Source organism: Medicago sativa, chromosome 8 (assembly GCF_051527215.1).
Source record: "Medicago sativa cultivar Bolivia chromosome 8, Bolivia_mono, whole genome shotgun sequence".
Taxonomy (NCBI): domain Eukaryota; kingdom Viridiplantae; phylum Streptophyta; class Magnoliopsida; order Fabales; family Fabaceae; genus Medicago; species Medicago sativa.
This window is the reverse complement of record NC_140756.1, coordinates 63,077,591-63,102,760: the sequence shown is the minus strand read 5'-3', so window position 1 is coordinate 63,102,760 and position 25,170 is coordinate 63,077,591. Positions and strand designations below refer to the sequence as shown.

The 25,170-nt window shown below is 34.1% G+C and overlaps 1 protein-coding gene and 2 pseudogenes across 3 annotated transcripts; 2 read left to right on the top strand and 1 right to left on the bottom strand.

The window, feature by feature from the left end:
* The first annotated feature begins 3,490 nt into the window (after positions 1-3,490).
* LOC146900368 (histone-lysine N-methyltransferase family member SUVH9 pseudogene) lies at positions 3,491-6,076 on the top strand (annotated as a pseudogene).
* A 4,337-nt stretch (positions 6,077-10,413) lies between these two features.
* Positions 10,414-14,338, top strand: LOC146900367 (histone-lysine N-methyltransferase family member SUVH9 pseudogene; annotated as a pseudogene). The gene is made up of 2 exons (XR_015021049.1): positions 10,414-12,929; positions 13,919-14,338. The product of XR_015021049.1 is annotated as a histone-lysine N-methyltransferase family member SUVH9 pseudogene (transcript).
* Positions 14,339-18,899: 4,561 nt separating this feature from the next.
* Positions 18,900-24,070, bottom strand: PPR40 (pentatricopeptide (PPR) domain protein 40). 2 transcript variants are annotated; one of them, XM_085731330.1, is made up of 3 exons: positions 21,559-24,070; positions 19,665-19,975; positions 18,900-19,536 (listed from the first exon to the last, which is right to left on the bottom strand). In XM_085731330.1, exon 1 carries the CDS (start codon positions 23,620-23,622, stop codon positions 21,637-21,639), a length of 1,986 nt encoding a protein of 661 aa, XP_085587456.1. In that variant the 5' UTR covers positions 23,623-24,070; the 3' UTR covers positions 18,900-19,536; positions 19,665-19,975; positions 21,559-21,636. The 2 variants fall into 2 exon arrangements, with proteins under 2 accessions (XP_085587456.1, XP_085587455.1); XM_085731329.1 differs by having other exon boundaries at positions 19,665-19,972.
* Between the last annotated feature and the right edge of the window lie 1,100 nt (positions 24,071-25,170).

Here is a 25,170-nt window from a genome sequence, read left to right as displayed (position 1 = left end):
CTTGACTTGCTGATTTGCATGATTTATTCGTGAATTACTTCAAACACCCCCTAAAATTGCTATGTTTCGGGAAAACTAGAATTACAGACTCAAATATAGAAAACATTACAAAAGTCCTGAAATCAATGGCAATCGTTCTAATACTCCTCCTTTTTGCTGGTAAGCCCTACTGAAAATAACTGAAAAACATGCTAAGAATGATCTGTCATCACATATCAACAAATTTGTAACTCTCCCAACATGTCTATCATGTAGTAAATCAATGACTCATCATTCTTCTAATGCAAAAATAACCACTATCTTCAATCCAGTTTTCCCACCAAAATACATGTCACTAAATTGTAATTCTTCTAATATCTCTATCGTAGGCTAAAACTAAATTAATGTGAAACATCAAATGGAGTTAATTAAGCACATGTAACACAATATATGATTATCCACAACATACGACTACTGGAGAGAGAGCGACATTGCGTTTGTTTTGTTTGAGAAAATTGTGTTTTGTTTGTCCGAGGAAAGGGGTTTTCAAAAGGGTTTATGTTTTTGTTTTAATTAATAAAAATAAAAATACAAAACTTTCCTTGTGTTTAAAAAGAACTTGAATTAATGGAGTTGGGATTTTAGTAAAATGCTAGTGAGAGTAGGCTTGCTAACTTACTCCTTCATGTTTTTGAGAGAGAGAGAGAGAGAGAGAGAGAGAGCAAGAGAGAGAGAGAGAGAGAGAGAGAGAGAGCAATTATATCCAGTCCCCTTGCATTTCCAAGGGGTTTTCGTTATAATCACTAAAGATTACAAATGCTCAATCATACAAGTAAGAGACTTCCGAATTCTCAAGCACACAAGCAAGAGACTTCTAATTCTCAATCACAATTGAGAGAGACTTCTTACAATCTAACTTAATCAGATAAAAGATTATTTGGTTTTACACTTGATATACAATCAAAGGTGTAATCAATTACAAAATAGAGCAAGGCTCTAAAGACTTAGATTTTCTAAGATACAAAATTAGTCAAAAATTCTTAAGTGTTTATGCGCTTTTAAATTTGATAGAATAAGGGCACAAGTTAAAATTGAAGAGTCTTGTTGTGTTCTTCAAGTCTTCATCTCCTTATATAGAGAAGGATTTGAGAGACGTTGGAGAAGTTTCAATGCATTAAGAGTCATTGAGAACCTATCAAATCAAGACGTTGGAATGTTGCCTAATATAGTTAATGTCATTTGAAAAGACATTCGAAATTCATGGCTGCAAATAGAATTATATGTTTCATTCCTTCTGTCCTTGAATTTGACTTAGCACGTGATTCAAAAGAAGACAAAATGTACTTGGTCATATCCTGAAACAGGCCTTCTCAGAAGAAGACAAAGCTGACGTGGCTTCTTAGGTCCTACAAAAAATAAGGTGTTTTTATCCTTTTCACCTAAAGTGATGACCTTTTTCCAATTTTCTACCTGATTAAGCAAAAAGACATTTAGCATGGGCTACATATGTTTCCATCTTTATTTTCTTCTTATTATAACTAAGTAATGTTAGGCATGCTAATAGGGCCCGCATATACCGACACATAGTTTTCACGCAACACCGACAATTTAAGGACACAGAAAAATATGATTGTGCTTTTCCACCTAATATGACACACTCTTCTTGATTTACTTCTCAATTAAGAAAAATATTATTGACATTGGATCCACATATTAAAAGGGGACATAAAAGGATATGTTAACATAATATCCACTTGGCTAACGAGAATTTAGCTACAAAATTTAATCTTTTTCACTTAGGGTGATGATATCTTCCCAATTTTCTATCTAATCAAGCATAAATATTTTTCAAAGCTTTCATATTGCAATTCTTTACCATTCTTTCTATTTGAACACTTAATTTTTGAAAACTACAATGGATCCAAGTGATGTAATTCAAGCTAATGGTGTCCACATATTAAAGAAAAGTGGTGAAACAAGGGGTTGTGTAGTTTTCACGTAACACTTTTGTTTATAATTTTTTACATAGTGACACACTTTTCCGAATTAAACACAATATTTTTGACATTATATCCACATATTAACATGGAAAACAAAGTATGAGATTAACATGGTGTTCACGTGGCTAACGATAATCTAGCTACAAAAACAAAGTTTTCTTTAATCAATATCACTTAAAGTGATGATCTCTTTCCAGTTTTCTGCCTAATCACGTGAATATTTGTTTTACATGAGGACCACATATTTCAATCTTACTTTCCTTCTTATTGCAATCCTTTATTGTTGTTTCTCTTTGAATCCTTAATATTAAAAAACAACATTGAACCTCGAGTAATATCAATCAAACTAATGGAGCCCACATGTTAAAAGAAAGGCGAAAAATAAGGTGTTTACATAGTTTTCGTGCAACAATGACCATGCCTACTTTTCTATTCTGTTTAATTGTATATTTATTTTAGGCTTAAATAGGTCTTTCGTCCCTGCAAATATAGGCCATTTGAATTTTCGTCCCTGAAGTTACTAATCCTTCCAATCTGCCACTGCAAATATTAATCATTTGATTTTTGGTCTTAATTAGGTTTTTTTTGCTGACGTGGCTGTCATTAGCGATGTGGTGCCCATGTGGCAAGTGATGATTGGGCGAGGTGGTTGGCTTAAATAGGTCTTTCGTCCCTGCAAATATAGGCCATTTGAATTTTCGTCCCTGAAGTTACAAATCAGATGTAATTAGGACCATTTTTCAAATGATTAATATTTGCAGTGGCAGATTGGAAGGATTAGTAACTTCAGGGAAGAAAATTCAAATGACCTATATTTGCAGGGACGAAAGACCTATTGAAGCCTTTATTTTACTATAGTTTGTTATAAATATTTGGCATATAACACAATTAAATTATTTTGGCAAATAAGAACAAAATAAACTCCATTTATAGTATTCACTATTGTTCATATTGCAATGATATTTGATTGGTTTTTTTTAATAAAAAAAGTTTAAATAATATTATAAAAAGGATAAAATTGTAAATATAACATTTTAAATGAAGTGTATACTTAAAAGAAAATTTCAAGCACAATTGAAACTCCACACACAACTACGAGGTCGAGGGTTCCAACCCAGATGAAGGTATCAAATCTAACAATATCGACATTATCAAGTGAGTCAGGTCTTTCAAACAAAGTACAATATAATTAATATTAATAATGCTCGTTCAAAAGAAATATTGATATTAGTAATGTTTAATATATTTACCTTAAAATAAAATTGGTCTCACATAATTTTTTCTCGCGTCAATGTCTCTCTTAATTAGTTTCCATATGAGATATTCATATTCAAGATTTTTCGATGAATTATAGGTTCATTGAATGTTTTTAAGCGTTTTCTACGGTCAACATTTCTCATAATTTATTTGTCATTTGAGATAATCATATTCAAGATTTTTCGATAAATTATATGTCTATATAATAGTAAGAAATGGTAAATGAAGCCAACAAACAAATATTTGTGATCTTATACATCATCCCACCTATAATATCAATTCCTAAATCTTCTAAGAGAGTACCTTGTTTCTGTCACCATATTGTTCTCCACTTTCATATTATTTCAATTTCATGATATCACTTCAATGAAACTCTTTCTCTAACCTCCCTTAAAATAAAATAAAACAAAACTTCACTAAACTCACTTCTCATTCACCTTCACCATGAATCCAATAGATCCTTTATCATTAACCCTTGAAACCCCTTCTATTACCTCCCCTTCTCAAACTTCTTCTCACCAAATCCCTAACATGTCAACCCTCAATCCCCAACTCACTCCCATTTCCACCGGAGCACCGCTTCAAACCATACTCGTCCCTAAACTTAATCATTTTGATGATTTCTTCACCACCCAAGGTTCCCAACAACAACCTCATTTCCCTTCTGGATATGAACACAACAATCAATCTCATTTCCCTCTTGGATATGAACACACCAATCAATCTAACCTCTACACTAAGTACTACAACATTCCACAACCCTCTAATGCTACTTCCGATAAATCCCTTTATCATTTTCTCAAAATCGATGATTCCAACAATGCTTCTGCAGCTTCAATGGAGAACTCAGTCAATATTTCTGACCTTGGACTAAATCATAACCTTAATATGGGGGTGGATTTTGTGGATGATAGAAATGATCGATCTATTGTGCCCATTTCAAATAAACAAGAATCATGTTCGGCAGTAGCTCTGGTTAAGAAAAAGGCAAGTCAGATGCTTGTGAGGTATTCAAATATGAGTATGAAAGATCGGATGCATTTTTGCAACGTGATGAGGAGAACAAGGATGACTTTTGATTCGCTACGTGTGTTAGCAAGTATTGAGGATGAGAAAAGAATTATTGAGGAGAAGAAATTGGCTGACGAAGTTTTTATGGAGGCAGATAAGAGATTGGTTAAGGAGAAGAGGTTGGATGAGGATAGGATATTTGTTTCTGAAGTTGCGATTATGGAGGCGGAGATGGGAGCTGGTGATGAGAACATGGAAGAGGCAGCAACATGGATGGAGGGCGAAATGTTGAATGGAAAAAGACGTTATAATCATATTCGTGGTGACATATGGGCTGCGAGGTTAATGAAGGACCGAGAGTTATGGTTGTATCGCGATAAAAGGATAGTTGGTTCGATACCTGGAGTTTATGTTGGTGATGTTTTCTTGTATATGGTGGAATTATGTGTAATTGGTTTGCATATGCAGATACAAGCTGGCATTGATTTTCTTCCTAAAAGTAGGTCTCCCAATGGCGAGCCAATTGCTACTAGTGTGATTGTTTCAGGCGGTTATGAGGATGATATGGAATTGGATAATGGTGATGTAATAATCTATACCGGCCAAGGAGGAAGAAAGAAGAATTCCTCAATTCAAATTTGTGATCAGAAATTAGAGGGTGGAAACCTTGCTTTAGAGCGTAGTATGCATTACGGGATCGAGATTAGGGTTATTCGTGGGATGAAGTATGAAGGGGGTGCGTCTAGCTCTGGTAAGGTTTATGTTTATGATGGATTGTATAGGATTATTGATTGCTGGTTTGAAGAAGGGATGAATGGTTTTAGAGTTTTTAAGTATAAGTTATTGAGAGTTGAAGGGCAAACTAAGATGGGTAGTGTTGTTCTCAAAGATGCTAGGAAGATTAAGAAAATTGGGTTGGATGTTAAGCCTATGAATTGTCTTTCTGTTGATATTTCACACAAGAGGGAGAATGTTCCTATTAGGCTATTTAATGACATAGATGACAATGAAGAACCTCTTCATTATGAGTATCTTCCAAAAACTATTTTTCCGTGGTTTTTATTTCATCAGAGCGGGAAAGCTACTGGCTGTGAATGTGTGGAGGCTTGTACTGATGGCTGCTTTTGCTCCAGGAAGAATGGAGGAGAGTTTCCCTATAATCTTCAGGGTTTGCTTGTGAAAGGTAAGCCTTTGATTTTTGAATGTGGCCCTTTTTGCTCTTGTCCTCCCAATTGTCGGAATCGTGTTGCTCAAAAGGGGATCAAGCATAGGTTGGAAGTGTTTAGGTCTGCACAAACTGGTTGGGGAGTTAGGTCCTTGGACCTTATTCAAGCTGGAGCCTTTATCTGTGAGTATACAGGAATAATTTTAACAAGGGAACAAGCTCAAATTTTAACAATGAATGGCGACTCGTTAATATATCCAAAAAGGTTTATAGATAGATGGGCAGAATGGGGGGATTTGTCTCAGATATACAATAATTATGTTCGTCCATCATATCCATTAATACCTGATATAGATTATTCTATGGATATATCAACACTGCGAAATGTTGCTAGCTATTTGAGCCATAGTTCGAGTCCAAATGTATTTGTTCAGTTTGTTCTCCATGATCATAACAATCTGATGTTCCCCCGTCTCATGCTATATGCAATGGAGAACATCCCTCCGTTGAGAGAACTCAGCATAGACTATGGCATCCCTGACGAGTGGGCGGGCAAGCTACCAGTATGTATGTAACTAAGTAGTTTTGTAAGACTGCTAAAACTGTATTTTGGTCATGGATAATATTGTAAGATTTCATTTTCTTTAATCTTTTTTTACCTAGAGTGATGATCTCTTTCCTTTTTTCTACACAATCAAGATAAAATATGTTTTGCATGAGGTCCCATATTGAAATCTTTCTTTCATATTTTTTTAACTAATCTTTCTTTCCTTCTTATTGCAATCCTTTATTATTCTTTTTATTTGAACCCTTCATATTCAAAAATTACACTGAATTCTGATAATCTCAGTCAAACTAACGGGGTCCACATATTAAAAGAAAGTTGCGGAACAAGGTGATTACATAGTTTTCAATAACACATACAATATTCACGTCTACTTTTCTATTGCATTAATTGTATATATCTATTTTATAACACTTGGTTATAATTTTTGTTGCATATAATACAATCAAATAATTTTGACAAATTAAATCAAAATAAACTTTTCATAAAGTGCTCGATATTGTTACTATTGCGGTGAAATTATTTATATTGCAATGAGATTTGACTGATTTGTTTAATTAAAGATTTAAATAATATTATAAAAAGATTAAATTATAAATGCAATAATTTAAATGAAGTGCATACTCTAAAGAAAATGGAAAATACTATAAAAATTCCCACACACAACTACAAGGTCTCAGATTCAAATCTTGATAAAGATGTCTAAGTTTACAATATCAACATTATCAATGAAGTCAAATCTTATCGACAAAGTCTATTATAATTAATATTAATAATGTCTGTCAAAACAAAAATCGCTATTAATAATCTTCTAAAAAAATGCTTTCTTAAAAAAAATTCTCTAAAAAAAATGCTATTATTGATGTTTAATATATCCCCTAATTTTTTTTTAATATATTTACCTTAATTCTTTCATAATTTTTTCTCAAGATAATCATATTCGAGATTTGTCCATATATATATAAAGAAAACTATCCCTTTCAGTATTTTTGGGTTGGATTTTTCTTTTCAAAAATACCCTTAATTTTTAATACAAATAACACATGTAACAAATAGCTAAGAATAAATTTAAATATTAAAACAAATGTAACAAACACGATATGAATATTTTTTTCCCTTTATGATTTAAAAAGTGTAACTAACTAGATGAGTATATTTATACTTACTTTTTCATCATTGCAATTATACCTTTAAACAATAGATAAGAATAAATTTAAATATTAAAACAAATGTAACAAACACAATATAAATATATATTTTTTGTTTTTTCCTTTATCATTTAAAAAGTGTAACAAACTAGATGAGTATATTTATACTTACTTTTTCATCATTCCAATTATACCCTTAAACAACTTTTTCTACAATAAAATTGTTTTTTTTTAGGGACTATAATAAAATTGTTGTTGGTGTCATTAAAAAAAGAACTTAGATTATATTTTTTGTTGTTATATTGTATTACTAGTTTAGAGACCCGGCATTGCCCGGGTTAGATATTAAATAAGTTTTATAAGTTTGTATGCAGGAATACACGTGTCAGTATATTAGATTGAATTTATTTAAATTTACAATTATAATAATATCATAAAAATAAATATAAATGATGAGATGAATGTCCAATGCAAGAATAAAAAGTGTAACAAAATCAATAATGAATTAGTCCAAGCGGTAAGAGTTTTGGGTCCCTTTAAAGGTCATGAGTTTGTTTCGTGGCCCATGCGTATGAGAGAGAAAAATCGAATGAAAAGGAAGAAAGTTGTTGAAATATATATATATATATATATATATATATCAAAGTATATGTATGAAAAATAATAAAAGTGGTGTTTGGCAAACCTGAAAAAGGAAAAATGTTAGATGAAAAGAAGGTTTGAGGATTCTGCTTGTGCTCAAAATATGTAAATATGTGATTGATGAAAATTTATTTATTTATAATTAACATTTGAATTAGAATATGCTGCTAAAAGAAAACATAATAACTAATCGAACCTTTTTTTATCAAAAAAAAAAAACTAATCGAACCTTTTTTCCCCTCAAACATAAAAACTAATTGAATGATATAGTGCTAAAAGATTAGTAATAACTAATTGAAGCTTCTTTTCCAAAAAACAAATAAACAAATTGGAGTCTTTTAATCATAAAATAAGATCGTATATGCAAACTTTGTTGAAAGTATTATGTGTAGTTTGTTGAGATATTTCCGCTACATAAAATATTAGAAATTCAATAAAAAATTTAAAGAAATTATTGAGTAGATAATATCAAAATGTGTTGGAACAAAATGTGTTTAACAATGAACCTTAAAGAGTTTTGATGATAACAAGGTATTAAAAATTGTAAATTGGACTAGCTAATATTTGTTCAAGTGTACAGGACCATAATTATAAAGTTACATCATCATTGGTTCTGAATGAGCAAATAAAGAGCAAAAGAAAATGAAGCTTAGATGATTCTGAAGGCAAAGTGCTCCTGAAGTCAAGCTGCTCCTGAAGAAATAGCGCTCCTGAAGTAAGCCACTCCTGAAGAATAGTGCTTCTGAAGACAAGAGGTCCAGAAGCCACATCATCAGAAGCTGCGTCATCAGAAGCTGCAGAAGTCATATCATCAGAAGCTGCATCATCAGAAGCTGCCTCATCAGAAGCTATTTCACCAGAAGCTGAATCTCAACTGGATTTGCAAAAGATTCAAGAATTGAAGAATTATCAATGCAAAAGCTGTCCATTGGATTCGAAAACACAAACATAGGATTAGTGGAATTTTGCAACGGTCATTTCAAAGGTGTTTGAAGGCTTGTGCTTGCATTTTGGACGAAAGCGTTGACATTGTACTTTGTACGAATTGTACAACCACGTTCTCCACTACTCTGTTTTGTGTCCACGCTTCAAGACAAGAAAACAGCTCCAGAATACGGTCTCGCCTGCATTTATGTTCCTTTGGATAAGGAATGGATTTCAAATTGGTTCTTCATAGGACAACAACCAAATCAGGCAAAAGATCATTGGTGAAAGATCAAGCTTCAATAACGACTCTTTGGTGTGCTGGCAATTTCACAACGTCTCTTTCACACCTCTATATAAAGGAGTGAAGACCTAGAGAATTGGTAAAGCAAGAACGCTAAACGAAAGACTCACAAGATTTTCACAAGTACCAAACCTCTGCTGAAATTGTTCTGCATTCACTTAGAATTTCTGTGTCTCAAAGTCATATCTTAGAAATTCTTAAGTCCATTGAGTCTGTATCTGATTTGTATTGTGAGCACCTCTGATTGTATATCAAGTGTTCAACCTTAAACAATTTTCTGTGTAATTTTGTTTAGTTAGGAAGTCTCTTGCAGTTGTGCTTGAGCAGGAAGTCTCTTGATTGTGTTCTTGAGCAAAGGAAGTCTCTTGCTTGTGTGCTTGAGCATTGGAAGTCTCTTGCTTGTGTGCTTGAGCATTTGTAATCAGATATTACTCATAGTGAAATCTCCTTGGAAGTGCAAGGGGGACTGGACTACTTCCGGATTGTGGAAGGAACCAGTATAATTGCTTTGTGTCGTTCTTCTTCTCTCTCTCTCTCTCTGTTTTATTCCGCTGCATTTAGATTCTGATTATCACTTCAGAAGCTGTCTCACCTAGCTTCTGATCAGTGTGTTCAGTTTTTTAAGAGAAACGAAGAATTTTTCAAAACACAATTCAACCCCTCTTCTTGTGTTTTTCTCACCTTCAAAATGTTGTTGAGATATTTATGTTAAATAAAACATGTTTAATTAAGTTTTTAGTCCCTATAAATATTCACAATTTTGTTTTTAGTCCCTATAAAATAAAATCAAACTTTTTAGTACTTGTGACATTTTCCTTAAGCATTTTAGGGACCAAAAATGTTGATGGAAATTTTTTATAGGGACTAAAAATGCTAATGAAAATTTTTTATAGGGACTAAAAATGCTGTTGGAAAATTTTATACGGACTAAAAAGTGTGATTTTATTTTATAGGGACTAAAAACAAAATTTTGAATATTTACAGGGACCATTTACTTAATTAACCCAATAAAATATTGATTTTTAAAAATAGAAAAAATAATAAAAATATTGAGAATGAATGTGGAAGTGACACGTGGCATAAAAAATCTTACTTTATATATATACTATTGATTGATTCTCTGTGTCGTTGAAATAGATAATCATGGTTAGATTGATTTTTATAACTTGAAAGCAACAAACATTTATATTTTTGTTAGTTTTATTCAAAATCAAAATTTCATAAAAAAAGACACCATTCATTTTTTATTAATTTTCAAATGTTAGCGTAATAAAAAGAGCGGAAAGACAGACACGTGAGTGCCCGTCTTTTCGCTAGTCTATATAATAATTAATACTAAGAAAGAGTAAGTATAAACAAATATTTATAATCTTATACATCATCACACATTAAATCTTCTGAAAGAGTACCTTGTTTCTGTCATCAAATTGTTCTCCACTTTCATATTTTTTTCATTTCATTTCTATTACCTCACTCACTCCAATGCCACTCTTTCTCTAACCTCCCTTGAACACAAAGTACATTCACACTTCACTCAATTTTCATTCACCTTCATCATCATAACAACTCAAATGGATCCTTTCTCATTAACCCTTGAAACTCCTTCTCCTTCTCAACCTTCTTCTCATGTTTCTGTTGCTATTCCCACCCCCAATTTTACTATTTCCAACCAAATCCCTAATTTCTCACCTCCACCCCCAACCACCACCATTTCCTCCGGAGCACCGCTTCAGACGCTGCTCGTTCCAAAACCGGAGCCTTTTGATGATTTCTTCGCGACCCAAGATTCTCAACAACAACCCCATTTCTCTCCTGGCTCAGAAACCGATGATCAATCCGATTTATACACCGAATACTACCGTATTTCACAGCTTTTCAATGCTACTTTTGGTAAATCGCTTTACCCTTTTATGGGAATTGAAGATTCCAACAATGCTTCTGCTGTTTCAATGGAGAATTTGGTCAATGGTTGTAACCCTGACCTAAATCTGAACCCTCCTAATTTGGGGGTGGATTCTATTGATTCTGAGCCGTGTGAGAGAAATGATCGAGCAATTGTTGTTGTTCCGGAGAAACAAGAGACGGCAGTTGCGGTGGTTAGGAAGAAAGCAAGCCAGGTGATGGAGCTTGTGAGAGTTTCAGATCTGAGTATGAAGGATCAGATGCATTTTCGTGATGTGATGAGGAAGACTAGGATGATTTATGATTCGCTTCGTGTGTTGGCGAGTGTTGAGGAGGAGAAGAGAATGGCTGATGAGAGGAAATTGGCTGCTGAAGTTGCTGTGGAGGAAGAGAGGAGATTGGCTGAGGAGAGGAGGTTGGCTGAGGAGAGGATGTTGGCTGCTGAAGTTGCAGTTATGGAGGCAGAGATGAGAGTCGGTGAGGAAAGTAGGGTGGCGGCTACAGGGTTGGAGGGAGAGATGTCGAATGGAAGAAGGCGTCGTGGTCGTAATCGAATTCGTGGTGATATGAGAGCTGCAGCGTTAATGAGGAAGCGTGAGTTGTGGCTGTACCGCGATAAGAGGATAGTTGGACCGATACCTGGAGTTTATGTTGGTGATGTGTTTTTGTTTAGGATGGAATTGTGTGTAATTGGTTTGCATATGCAGATACAAGCTGGCATTGATTACCTTCCTAAAAGTAGGTGCTCAAATGGTGAGCCCATTGCTACCAGTGTGATTGTTTCGGGTGGTTATGAGGATGATATGGAATTGGATGACGGTGATGTTATAATCTACACTGGCCATGGAGGGCAGGAGAAGAATTCCTCAAGGCAAATTTGTGATCAGAAATTGGTGGGCGGAAACCTTGCTTTGGAAAGGAGTATGCATTATGGAATCGAGGTTAGGGTTATTCGTGGGATGAAGTATGAAGGGAGCGCGTCCGGTTCTGGTAAGGTTTATGTTTATGATGGATTGTATAGGATTGTTGATTGTTGGTTTGATGTAGGGAAGTCTGGTTTTGGAGTTTATAAGTATAAGCTATGGAGAATTGAGGGGCAGGCTAAGATGGGTAGTGCTGTTCTCAAAGAGGCTAGGGAGATTAAGAAAATTGGGTTGGATGTTAAGCCTATGTATTGTCTTTCTGTTGATATTTCACACAAGAGGGAGAATGTTCCTATTAGGCTATTTAATGATATAGATGACAATCAAGATCCTCTTTATTATGAGTATCTTCCGAAAACTACTTTTCCGCAGTTTGTGTTTCATCAGAGTGGGAATGCTACTGGCTGTGAATGTGTGGAGGCTTGTACTGATGGCTGCTTTTGCTCTATGAAGAATGGAGGAGAGTTTCCCTATAATCTTCAGGGTTTGCTTGTGAGAGGGAGGCCTTTGATTTTTGAATGTGGCCCTTTTTGCTCCTGTCCTCCCAATTGTCGGAATCGTGTTGCACAAAAGGGGATCAGGCATAGGTTGGAAGTGTTTAGGTCTGCGCAGACTGGTTGGGGAGTTAGGTCCTTGGACCTTATTCAGGCCGGAGCCTTTATCTGCGAGTATACGGGTGTAATTTTAACAAGGGAGCAAGCTCAAATTTTAACAATGAATGGTGACTCCTTAATATATCCTAATCGGTTTTCAGATAGATGGGCAGAATGGGGGGATTTGTCTCAGATATACCCTGATTATGTGCGTCCATCATATCCCTCAATTCCTCCTTTAGATTATTCTCTGGATGTATCAACAATGAGAAATGTTGCTTGTTACATGAGCCATAGTTCGAGTCCGAATGTGTTTGTTCAGTATGTTCTGTTTGATCACAACAATTTAATGTTCCCTCATGTTATGCTATATGCAATGGAGAACATCCCTCCTCTGAGAGAACTCAGCTTAGATTATGGCATCGCAGACGAGTGGACAGGCAAGCTGTCTATATGTATGTAACTATGTAGTTTTGTAAGGTTGCTGCAGCCGAATTTTGGCCATGGATAGCTGAGGTGAATCCTAATTCTATCAATTATCTTTTTTGTTTTCGCCATGGATAATTGTGCCTTTCTATTTGGTAGTTTGTGCTGTCTCTATTCTAATGTAAACTTTATTATGATGATGATGATGAGTTATAGGTTTAAAAGTATTGTGATACTTCAAACATCCAGGTGTACATTGGATTATGAAAAAATTTATAGTTAGGTTGAAGTTTGACTTGTGTCTGAATTTTTGTAGTCTGTTTTGCAAACATATTCAAACCATGGTTGCTCGTGTCATTGTTGTCAATTGCGGATCGGGAAAAATAATATTTTGTTCAAATTTTGCTATGCTACAGTGCTATAGCGCTGCTCTAACTGCTATTTAACAACACTTTTTACTAGTTAGAATATCACAAAACAATAATGATTTGTTCAAATTCGTTATGCTATAGCTGCTACTTGACAACACTGTCTCATATATGAGCATTTTTTTCTGTAGTTTGTGCTTGGTATATGCAGATCAAACATTTACATTCATCTCTCTTTAACTGTTGTTATTTCACTGACATGGATTTTTACAAATCACAACTTTTCTCACATAACCAAATGTTCCCTCAGACTCAGACCCTCACTAAATTTACTCTTTTAGCTTTGTTTCTTTACCTAATGAATCGATTTATTAGTTTGATAATTTTATGTGTTTTGAATTGGAAAGAGCAGAACACGATTATAAGTGAGGGTAACACAATCTGCAAATAACCGTTCATTTATTGATATTTGTATTATTTTAATGGTATTGATTTACATGATGCTCCATTTTTGCATAACTGATGGTGTGATGTACTGATGTATTCTCTACTTTACAGATGTGTCACTTTCCTCATTTAGTTATGAACTCTTTTTTATTTTATTTAATAGCTACGTTTAATGTCTAAAAGGCAAGATTTGAGATGGGCTTTTGTTTTGTGCTGGGCTTAGTAATGTATACTTAATTATTTTGTTTTGGTTTTCAATGGCAGGATTGCCATGATTTTGAGAAGGCTTCAACCTTACAAAACTTTGTGGAACTGTATAAGTGCTTGCTTAATGAACTTTTTATGTCATGATCCAAAATCACTTAATAGCTATTATATCATCCTCTGTTTTTTCTAACTCATGTTGGCTAGAGTACATGCATTTTGCCGCGCGGTGATGAAGATCAGGAATTGGAGTTTCATCATGTATGCTTAATCTAGAACAGTTATGTGATTATTCACTATGTTGATTTAATTTGTTTGTCCATTCCTGCTCTTGGGCTAAGCATTTCCAAGTCTTAGCTCCATCCTATGTAAGCATGTAGCTCCGATGTTTTTAGCTTTTGTCATTGTATATAAATTATATAATGTAAGTTCAGAGCTTGTACAGGGATAATATTAGTGGTTGGTGATTATGGATAGATATATAATGCAGCATTTTAGATGGTTTAGAACCAAATGAATAGATGTATGATACAGGCCAGTTGTTGTAGATGTCTAACTCTGAGTCTAGGCATTTTATGGTCCATGTATGATGAGAGACAATGTTTTTATTTTCTTAGGAAGAACTTGCACCTCATTGGTTGTGGTAGAGAACCAAGAAATTGTTGAAAACTGTAAACATACCACAAGGCGTTTATGCACCGATACTTCCCATTGTTTTTCTTTTTCTATTTGTTGATACGTTGATATGCTCTAAATACTTGGACACATTTCTTGTGTGCCGTTATTGGGGAAATCCGCGCCCAAAGTGCGTTGAACATGCAACCAAGCTCATGCGGGAAATAGCGGTCCAGGAAAATTTGAACTCCAATTGCGCTGAACATGCAACCAAGCTCATGCGGGAAATTCGTGTACGTCAGTGGCAACCGAGAAAATACACTCCAAGTGTGTGCTAAGTGAAGGGTAAATTCGAAACTGTCCGAACATCCAATTATAAACCTATTTGCAAACTTGATGAATAAGCTAACAATAATGTTCTGCATATATATTCAAATCTGCATCACTATTTTTAGCCGTTATCAGTGCACTTCAATAAAATATTTAATTATATTTAATGACTATATATACCGTAAACCATTCCACACACCAGCCCTCATCTCAAAGATATGTTCCTCCTCTCATACATACACCAGTCGAAGAACAAACCAATTTTCTATGAAGATTCATCCCCATACATTGATCACGTTGTAGACGTGGGATCGGATGGAGATTGTGGTTATTGAGCCATTGACGTATGTATCAACTACATTTTTTTTTACAATATTTATGTCACTCATTTGCACACATATTTGACACATGAATCTCTCGTATCTCGTACACGTTTGATGTGGACCCTCTTTTGTACAGAGCAGTTTCATTCTTCAGAGCTGTCCTATATCCTCCATCAGCAACAACAATTATCATTATTTGTTGAAGAGAATAATGACTTTATGTATTTAGGAGTTTTTTATTAAACTTTTTTCCCACATTCTATTTTACAACTCCCTCGTCCCATATCTCATTAGAACATTTCGTGCAAAATAAAGAAGGACAAATAATTATTTTGCTCTTTGAATGTGTAACGTGAAGCCATAATAATCTCTCAATATACTGAAATTTTAAAATAGTTTTTGATCGTGCACTTCTTGTGTCCGTACAAAGCCTTGTTGGATAATAAAACCTTCTTATAAACATGACATGAATTTTTCTTTTTAATAGGTTGATGGTGCCCTTATGAAGAAGGTTGGAGCGGTGAGACGTTTTGTGGCCACCGAGTGCATTGTCGGAACTGAAATCTTTGTTGCACATCTCACATTCATACATTCTTAAACTTTGTTTCTCATTTGAAAGAGACCAATCAATATCATCACTATTATGATACCTTTTTTTTGCTGATCATAAGAATGAAGAGAAAGAGGTGAAGTACTATTTTTCATGATGTTGTGAATTTATGAAGTGTTGTTACGATATATATTTTGAGGAAGAGAGTAGTGAAAGTTGAAGGGTGGAGTGAGTGATTGAACCTCTATCTCTCTTTTTTTGACTAACTTCTTTATCTTTTTATTCAAAAAAACTTCTATATCTTTATCGTTTTGAAAATTTTCTTTTCTTTTGGTATAATCTTGCTTGTTATTCTATAAAAAAAACATCTTATTTTTACTTTGCTTTCCTAAAGAAGGATTTTACATCATATACTTTTTGCCACTAATCATTAAAATTTTCACAAAATGTATAGCATTTTTTTTTTGAAAAATAAATCGACTATTTAAAGTGATTAAGTTTTTTTTTTAGGGAATTTAAAGTGATTAAGTGTATACCAGCAATTCAAACAATAAGAGATTTGTCAAAAAAAAAAAAAAGAAGAGATTTGGACCTCATAAACAAAGTCGTCAATGTTTTCAATCCTCAATTTTACGTTTGGACAAAATTCAGTTGATCAAATGACATAATTTAACTTGTGTGTCCTAAGGTTTTTTCAGTGAGATTGTCATTGTTAACCGACAATATTGTAAACTTCGTACCAATAACATGATAAACCGATAAAAAAAGTGATATAATGTCTCTAGTAAAGAAATTGATGAAGTATATATTTTCAAATAAAAAAATATGAAACTCTAATGAATAATTGAATTTTTATTGTTTCGATAAATATTTATAACAATAATTAATCATACCCAAAAGTACTTGAATGAGATAGTAAAGATCTCCTCCCTCTTAATCGGAGGTCGTATGTTCAAATACAATCCTAAAAATGCATCAATGTTAAAACGCTATATGGTGTGATGAATCATATAATGCATCAATGACATAATTAATCATATAATGTCGGAACTATAGTTAGAAACAATTCAAAAATATTTCCAGCCACCGAAGAAATTGGTGTGATGAATCATGGAGTATGTCACTATCTTTAACATGATTCGTGGCACTGTCCGAAATTGTGCAAACAAACTATCAACCACGATGTCCCCAGGATAAAACAACTCAGCTACAGCTATATCTTATTCCATTGTGGTACAAAGACCACTCTATTATGATATAACAACCACTATAACTTTCAAAGGGACAACTCGAAGGGACTTTGGTTCAATGACCACTCTAAGAAAAACGAAGGTTCTAAATATCTTAAATGAGACTATTGTCTTAAGATCACTCTTTAAATCCAAAGGAATCGAAAAGAAAATGGAGAAGTGGCTCGGAAGTACGTTGATCAGAAGAGAGGGAAAAGATAAAAAGCTCTCGATAACTCAATAGAACCCTTGGTGTAAGAAATCGAAGGTTGAAACACTCCTTATATAGTGCGAGAACCATTGAGGAAACCAAAGTGGAGGGTAGAGATCGTTTGACAGTTATGGAACCAACGACATGATCTTACCTCACTGATGCTTCATTAATGACTGACGTAGAATTTAGTTAACTAGAGAAGGGCACACGTATGCGTGTGTTCAGCCCAAGCATGACGCTGGCGACGTCATCCCACATGTGATGGTCATATTGAGTGCCTCATCACTCATTTATGAAACAATGTACCTTGAATTTGCATCCATAAAAGTCATACCTCCATTATATAAGCACCAATATTGTGTGCAAACTATCCAATACTTTCTCCGGTCACATTTATAAGCAAAAAAACAAGTTTTTAGATTCATAGAATAATTAATGTATCTGGTCACATTTATAGACCATATACATTATTTATTCAATGAACCTTAAAAGTTGTGTATTGCTTATAAATGTGACCGGAGGGAGTACATGACTTCTAAGATTTTTTTAATTCACATACAAATTTACTTAGTGTTCCAAGATATAAAACATGTTGCTCAGTTTAACTTTTGTTTTTTAATAACATCACTCATTTTAGTTGAGTTGTATCATAATTGTTTTTTAGGGGAGTTGTATCATAATTAAGAATTCGGAAATTACTTTGATATTTTTTTTATATATATTTTTAAGAAAAGCTGACTGTTTTTTATTTTATTTTTGAAGATATAGGAAAAAATGACTGTTGTTATTATATTTTGGATTAAATAAGTTTTTGATCTCTATAAATATAGTCAATTTTGTTTCTACTCATCATAAAAAATAGTGGCATGTTTTGGTGTTTATAAAATTTTATAGCACATACTTTTGGTCTTTGTAAAATTAAAATTTGTTTATTTATACTTAAATTTTTTAATTTTTGAATATTTTTTACTTACTTAAATTTTTGTGATTTATATACTAATCCTTCTCATTATGCAAAGTTGACAACCACCACCGAAAAAAATTGATCAGCAAGCATAAAATTGTTAAAACAAGAGTGAAAATGTGAAAGATCGATAAAAAAACTGCATGATAGGAATTAAACAAGGACTAGTTCTTGATTAAAATTACATACCATGTGAAAATTAGAGTATTGACGAAGAAAGAGAAGTCATAACAAATATTTAGATTTGTGAAACCTCACTATAATGCAATATTGAGCCTTGGACCCTACTTGACCATTGCCTCTGTGTCGCAATTAGCAGAGTTTAATTCACTCGATCCTCACCAATGATTTAGAGAATGAAAAGTTAGTAACAATGCAATAACCTTAAGGAGAAGGTACACAATCCTCTCCAATGATGTTAGGATTGTCAAAGCAAGCCAAGGGCATGTAACATTGGCAACAACTATGTCAAAACTAGCAACGAAAATAATCTCTACCTAAAAGAGGTTCCTATCGACATTTGCAGAATATTAACAACACAATAGTTGTTTTTTTTTTTTTGTTGCATAAATCAATTCTTTATCAATCAATTCAAAATCCTTAGTATTTTCCTTCTCCTTTAATCTAAATCCATAGCTTCAACCATTAATACAACTATAAATTCTAGGCTACATTCCAACTACCAATTCAATTTCATACAATTGTTCCACTACAATCGAAAAAAATTGCTATCACTAATAGTAAGGGAGGTACATAAAGATATGACATCTTATGTATTAAACTATGAAACCACAATAGATTAGTCATGGACATGTGTTAATTCTGTAGAAAATGAACTCATCTATTGAGTAAGGGATGAATCCCTATATATACAAATACATGATCTGGTATATTGTACCACTTATATGTAAAACAGAAAGGAATAGTAAAATATGTCTATGTAGTAAAAACTAAGCTAATTACACTGATCAGCCATAAATAAGAATATTGATATATTCTAACAACATGCAAAATTAAGCCAAAAAATATATACAAATTTCCTACCAATTTTGTTACTGAGAATTCGCCAACGAAAGTAATTGCTTTGGGAAAGCTCTGCAGCTGCAAAAAATTGATTAAATTCTAAAGGAATGCAAAAGAACTTGATTGCATCATATATCTGGAATCAAAATCACTGAAAAGTGACAATCTAAACTAAAAAACCAAGCCAGAAGATACTGGCAACATTTTAATAAACATTGCAAGGCAAACACGACTAAATGGGAAAATGCAGCAGTGCATGTAGTCCTGGTCTTAAATAGACAGAGTTATAGGCTTCTTGGCATCTGCACCAGGGTCATCAAACTGAAGCGGGCCTGTATTTAGAATTAATACCGTCCACAAGAAGTTCATTCCTATTTCTGATTGATCTGCATCCTGGATTTGGAGACCAGTGCTTCACCGTCATTTTAGCCTGAAGTGCATTCCAATTGCAAACAAACAACACTATAAACATTTTATATAAAAAAAAACTTTGATATACCATATAAAACCATCGAGTATAACCATTGCAGAGCTGAAAAGCAAAAGAACAGAACATACTGTAACTGGAGCAGCCCCAAATTTCTACTTGTTTACAGATTCTTCAAGTTTGTTACAGTAACCAGCAATCAATATGTGGTACAACTCATCTGTTTTTTATCTATCTTCAGACCACCTTGCATTACCATCTATATGAAGCTTCTGATCAATTGAGGACCCTCCCAATGCCACACACACACACACACACATTGAAAAGCTGCTCACAGCTGACAACAGGAAGCCTCAATGCCATACATACACTACTGTAGCACTGATGGTGAAAATGCATAGCTGAAAAGCTGCTTACAGCTAACAACAGGAAGCCTCACCTGCTAATGAAAGTAGACACACAACTATCAGGGCTAGTAATATAATATATCGTATTAGACGTAGGAAACATTTTAGAACTGGCCATGACTTCTCTCCCAAAGAAATTTCAGATCGGCCTATGACAGTTTCGAGCAATGCATAAAAATAAGAAACAATAAAATTTCAAAATTTGCAAAAATGTGAATGAAACATCAACTAAAAATCTCCTCCAAACTTGGAGACAGACCCTGTTTAATAAGGGTTAGTTTCCAAAGTTCAACAAAAACCAAGAAAATTAAGCTCAAAGCTATTCATAAGCTATTTCTAGAATACATAAACTTTAGTATTAAAGTAGGAAAAGGAGAATTGATGTGACTGCTAGCAACTTGTAAATGCTTAGCAGTTTGAATGAATAAAACATAAATTTTGCAAATTTGTATTATGCATTTGTGGACAACTGGTTTCACAGCCTTCCTTCTACAATTTTTGTATTGATTGAAAATCCAATTTCAGTTACTGAGGAAAATACTATACCTTAAATTTCAGCATAATACGTTATGATACAAATTTTATCATAAATATCATGTTTTGATGAAAAAATTTGGTTGTTATAAAGTTTATCTAGAAACACAAATTAATGAGAAGTGAGAAGGTTTAGGAGTAACATAATTATGAAAGCTCATTACAGTGATTGCGAGTTTGCTATCCATGCTAAATTTTTTGCATTACAATCTTAACCTTGCTTTCCAACTAGTAACTTGTGATGGAAAACAGACTACGAAGTCCCTATTTCAAATTTAAATGCAATCTTGGCGGTGAAATTCTATGAAGCACCGATACTGACACGTAAACACAATAAATTAAGAAAGTAGAAGTATTTAAATGCAACTACATGTGTTGGTGTCGAGTGTTAGGCGCTGGACACATCTTCAATTTGAAGTGTCGGTGCTCCTACATATGTCAAATGTAATTTGTGTTCCTCACCAGATTTAAATGCATAAAGACCCATTTAAGGTTCATAATAATGTGCTGTCTATCCATGAGATAATCAAAAGAAAAGTGGAAATAAAAAATTATATGGCTGAAACTATAATCCTTAAGAAATTGAGAAAATTATGAAGATCCCATCTCAGTTTTGAGTAAGTGGTTTAAAAGACTAATGTGTTTCATTGAAATATAGAAGAAATGTATCAACTTCAATACAAACAACAATGCTATAATTGATTCAGGCATTCAAGAAAATATCACAAGCAAGACAATCATGGGCATAAATAATCAAAGAGCATATAAAACAAGAAACATGGGTACCTGTCTGTTTGAAGGATATATATTGCCAAAATCCAGACATGATCAAACTAGAATACACTAAACATTATTATTGTCCACTCACTTGGCAACTAGCTAATAGAATAGAAGTGCAACTAAAAGCAAAAGAATAGTCCTTTAATTATAAGACTAAAAAATCACGTATCTTTGGTCGTTAAGTACATACATCATGTGCATAGCTAATTCATCCATCTTTGGTCAAAAAAATTAAATAAATAATTCATGCATCCACATTCCACACAAATCCTCCATGTCAATAGAGCTTTATAATCTAAGGTACCTGTCTGTCCTGTGTCAATATCTTTTCTGCGGAACTCTTAATAATGTAGCAGCATCCAAAAACCAATAGAAACCAAGTCTACAAACCAGGAGTACAATTCAAAGCTATTCCTTTCTGTCGGCATCTTTCTACGATCTTTTGGGCCTCTTCAACACAATCTTGCCGAACCAATGCTTTAATAATTAAGTTACATACATATGAATCAGGAGAGCAACCATTTGTCTCCATTGAGTAAAACATCTTCTTAGCTTCTTCTAATCTCCCAGATTCAGACAGCGCCGCTATAAAAGCACTGTATGTGTAATTGTCAGGATTAAAGCCAGATTTTGACATTGAATCAAAAAGCTTTTTAGCTTTCTCAACCTTATTCATCCTGCAGAAAATTTGAATCAAAGCATTATAGGAGTAGATGTCAGGGCTTATTCCTTCCTCTTGCATTCTTCTTAAAAGCTTCACTGATCTTGTAGTTTCCCCGATGCTGCATAAAGACCGAATCAAGATATTGTAAATAATAGCATTTGGATTAACCCCCCATTCAACCATCTCATTAAAGCATTCAAAAGCTTCCTCGGTCCTCTTTAATCGACAGAGTCCATCAATTATACAACTAAAAGTGAATATATCAGGTTTAAGTCTATTTTCTAAAAGCATCTCTAGCAGTTCTCGTGCCTTAACTATTGCTCCATCTTTGCAATGTCCATTAATAAGTGTATTGAAAGTAACAAGATTGGGAGTGAAGCCTCTAAGCTGCATCTCACTGAAAACCTCAGATGCTTTGTCCATCAAGCTTACTTTGCAGAAGCAATCAATCAACATGTTATATGAAACGACATTCGAAATCAACCCATCACTAACCATTTGATCAGAAATTTGATCCCCTTCATCTCTTTGTTCATCCTTGTACAAAGCTTCAGCAAGTGTAAGATAAGTACCAATACCCGGCTTCACACCTCGCTTCGTGAAAATTTCAAATATCTCGCAAGCCTCTCTAAGCTCAGCTCTCTTAACCAAACAAGCCATTATAACATTGAAAACAGAACTGTCAGGAACATAACCTCTAGCTAAGGCTTTTCTTATAAACACAACCATCTCTTTCGCCAAAGAATTATTCGCAAGGCAATACAATACTGTATCACAAGCTAACTTACCAGAACAAAAATCCTCCTCCCTATCCAAAAACTCAGACAACAACACAAACGCCTTACTCGGATCAACGCAACGGAAAACCCCATGAACCAAAGTCCTAATAGTAGCCTCATTTGCAGAAACCTTACTCTCCTTCATCATATCCAAAACCCCAAAAGCCTCATCAACCCTCTTAGCATTACAAAACCCATCAATCAATATTGTATAAGTAAACACATTAGGAAAAGGTCCTTTATCCTTCATTTGTCGAATCAAACGAAGCGCCTCATCAACAACACCAATCTTACAAACACCATGAATAAGAACATTATAAGTTATCCTATCAGGAAAACAATGATCACCAACCATCTGTTGAAACTTAGAATAAGCCAAATCAATCGAATTCGATTTAACCAATGCATCAATAAGAGAATTATACAACCTAGTCGTCGGCGAAATCCCTAAAAACGATATTTGACCGAAAACATCAACACAATATCTAGCTAAACCAAGTCTACCCCAACTACTCATCAAAACACATAACAAATCTTCAGTAACCTTAAATCCTGACTTATGAACATCATTAAGAAACTCAGCAGATAAAACAACAGGACCGTTTCGGTATAACGTGTTACCTAAAATGCGGTGAATGGAAGAGTTGTTTACCAATGAAGAGTTGATGGAGGAAACCCATGTGTAGAATTTGATGGAGTGTAATGGGTTATGAATATTTTGGAAAATAGTTGAGAGTGAAGGGGGTGTGAGTAGTAATTTGTTGGTGTGGAGTTGGTGGTTGAGTAAAATGACCCAATCGGAGTTGGGTTTTGAGAGGAGTTGTGAAAGGTGTGAGTGGTCAATGGGTTGTGTGGGAATTGGTGGTTTCTTGTGGAAGGTGATGTTTTTGAATGGAGAAGAAGATGAAGAGGGTTTGAGTGGCATTTGGAAGTGTTAACGAAGAAGAAGAAGCTATGGCTATTGAAGGTTGGAAATGAAGCTATGGCTATGAAAAGTTAGAGATTCAATTGGAAAAGAAACAATGAATGAGTGAAAGAGGCATTTCATCGAACACATTGTAAGCAAGAAAAATTGAGTGGGGAATAAGAGGAAATGTTACCGAAACAAAGTTAAAGCTAGTAATGATAATGTAATAGTAATAAGATTAAGAATACGACCTGAACTTTTACTATTCCATGGTGATGTGAGTGTACATCGAAGTTGTTGATGACGTGGGCTTTAGGTTAAGATTGGACTTCTCAGCACAGATCATGGAGGTTTTAAGGTTAGATTTTTCTGAGAATTTAATGTTTGAAGTATGTTCTAAATTGGTGTGAGTGATTCACATGTATTTACTATTTAACTCGATGTGATCTAAGATACTGTGAGGTAAGAAAATTGCTGTTCACACATTAGAGAAGGCTGGGACACACATGTAAAATACGTTTTTGCCCCCTCGGCAGTTAACTGCCGAGGAATTAAAAATCCGGCTGCAGTTAACTGCCGAGGAATTCCTCGGTAGTTAACTGCCGAAGTTTTCTGAACATAAACAGATCGAAACAGAAGCAGTTCCAGTTTCAATATTTTGCTTCAAACACTAACAAATTCTCTCCAAAATCACATTTTCACGAATTGCAAGCAAATCATCACCACATTATCACAAGTAAGTACCCTTAATCATTGCAATGTTAATGTTAGTTTGTTAGGTTTATTTTTTTAAAAAATTAGAGTAGTTTGCATGTGGTTAGGTTAATGATGAGTTGATGATTAAAATAGACAATTTGATGATTGCATGTGTAGTTTTTGAATTGATAAATGAATGTAGATGTTGCCTATGCTGTTTAAATGGTAATGTGGCTTTGAATGGTGGCAAATGAACACAATTTGAATATGTTTTATACTTTGCACACAAAGTGTTTGATCAAATGCCTCAATGAAAATTATTTTGATTATTTAGTTAGTTTAGGTTATGGAAATGATAGAAGTGATGTTAATTATAGTTTGATTAAGTGTATATTGATTTTTTAGTGTATTTAGGTTATGATGTGAATGATTAAGTGTATAGAAATGATTAAGTTATGATGGAAATGATGGACATAATGATGATTGTATGAATGATTTTATTTTATTGTAAGTGTTTAATGTGTTTGATTATGTTATGGAACTTGATGTTAATTTATTAAAAATTTGTGTAGATATGGCCGATCAGGAGCCCATTGATCCATCTAAGATGATAGGTGGTAGGCGTGCTCAGACACAAAGCTACCGGAAGGAGAAGGAGAGGAGAAACGCACATATCCCAAAGAGGGGAAGAGGTCGGAGGGGGGGGGATGGTTCAGGGAGTTCTCAGCCTTCTGAGGCTTCTCAGGCACCGCCTGAAGAGTCGCAGGTGGTTGACCCGACCCAGGCGGTGGAGTACCTGAATTATCAGGATCACCATGATGTGACCGACGGTGGGTACGACGAGCAGTATATGCCAGAGCAGCCGCATAT

Bases quoted from the DNA above. Each gene is read 5' to 3' on its own strand.
- PPR40 (XM_085731330.1), bottom strand. From the start codon at position 23,622: ATGCCACTCAAACCCTCTTCATCTTCTTCTCCATTCAAAAACATCACC.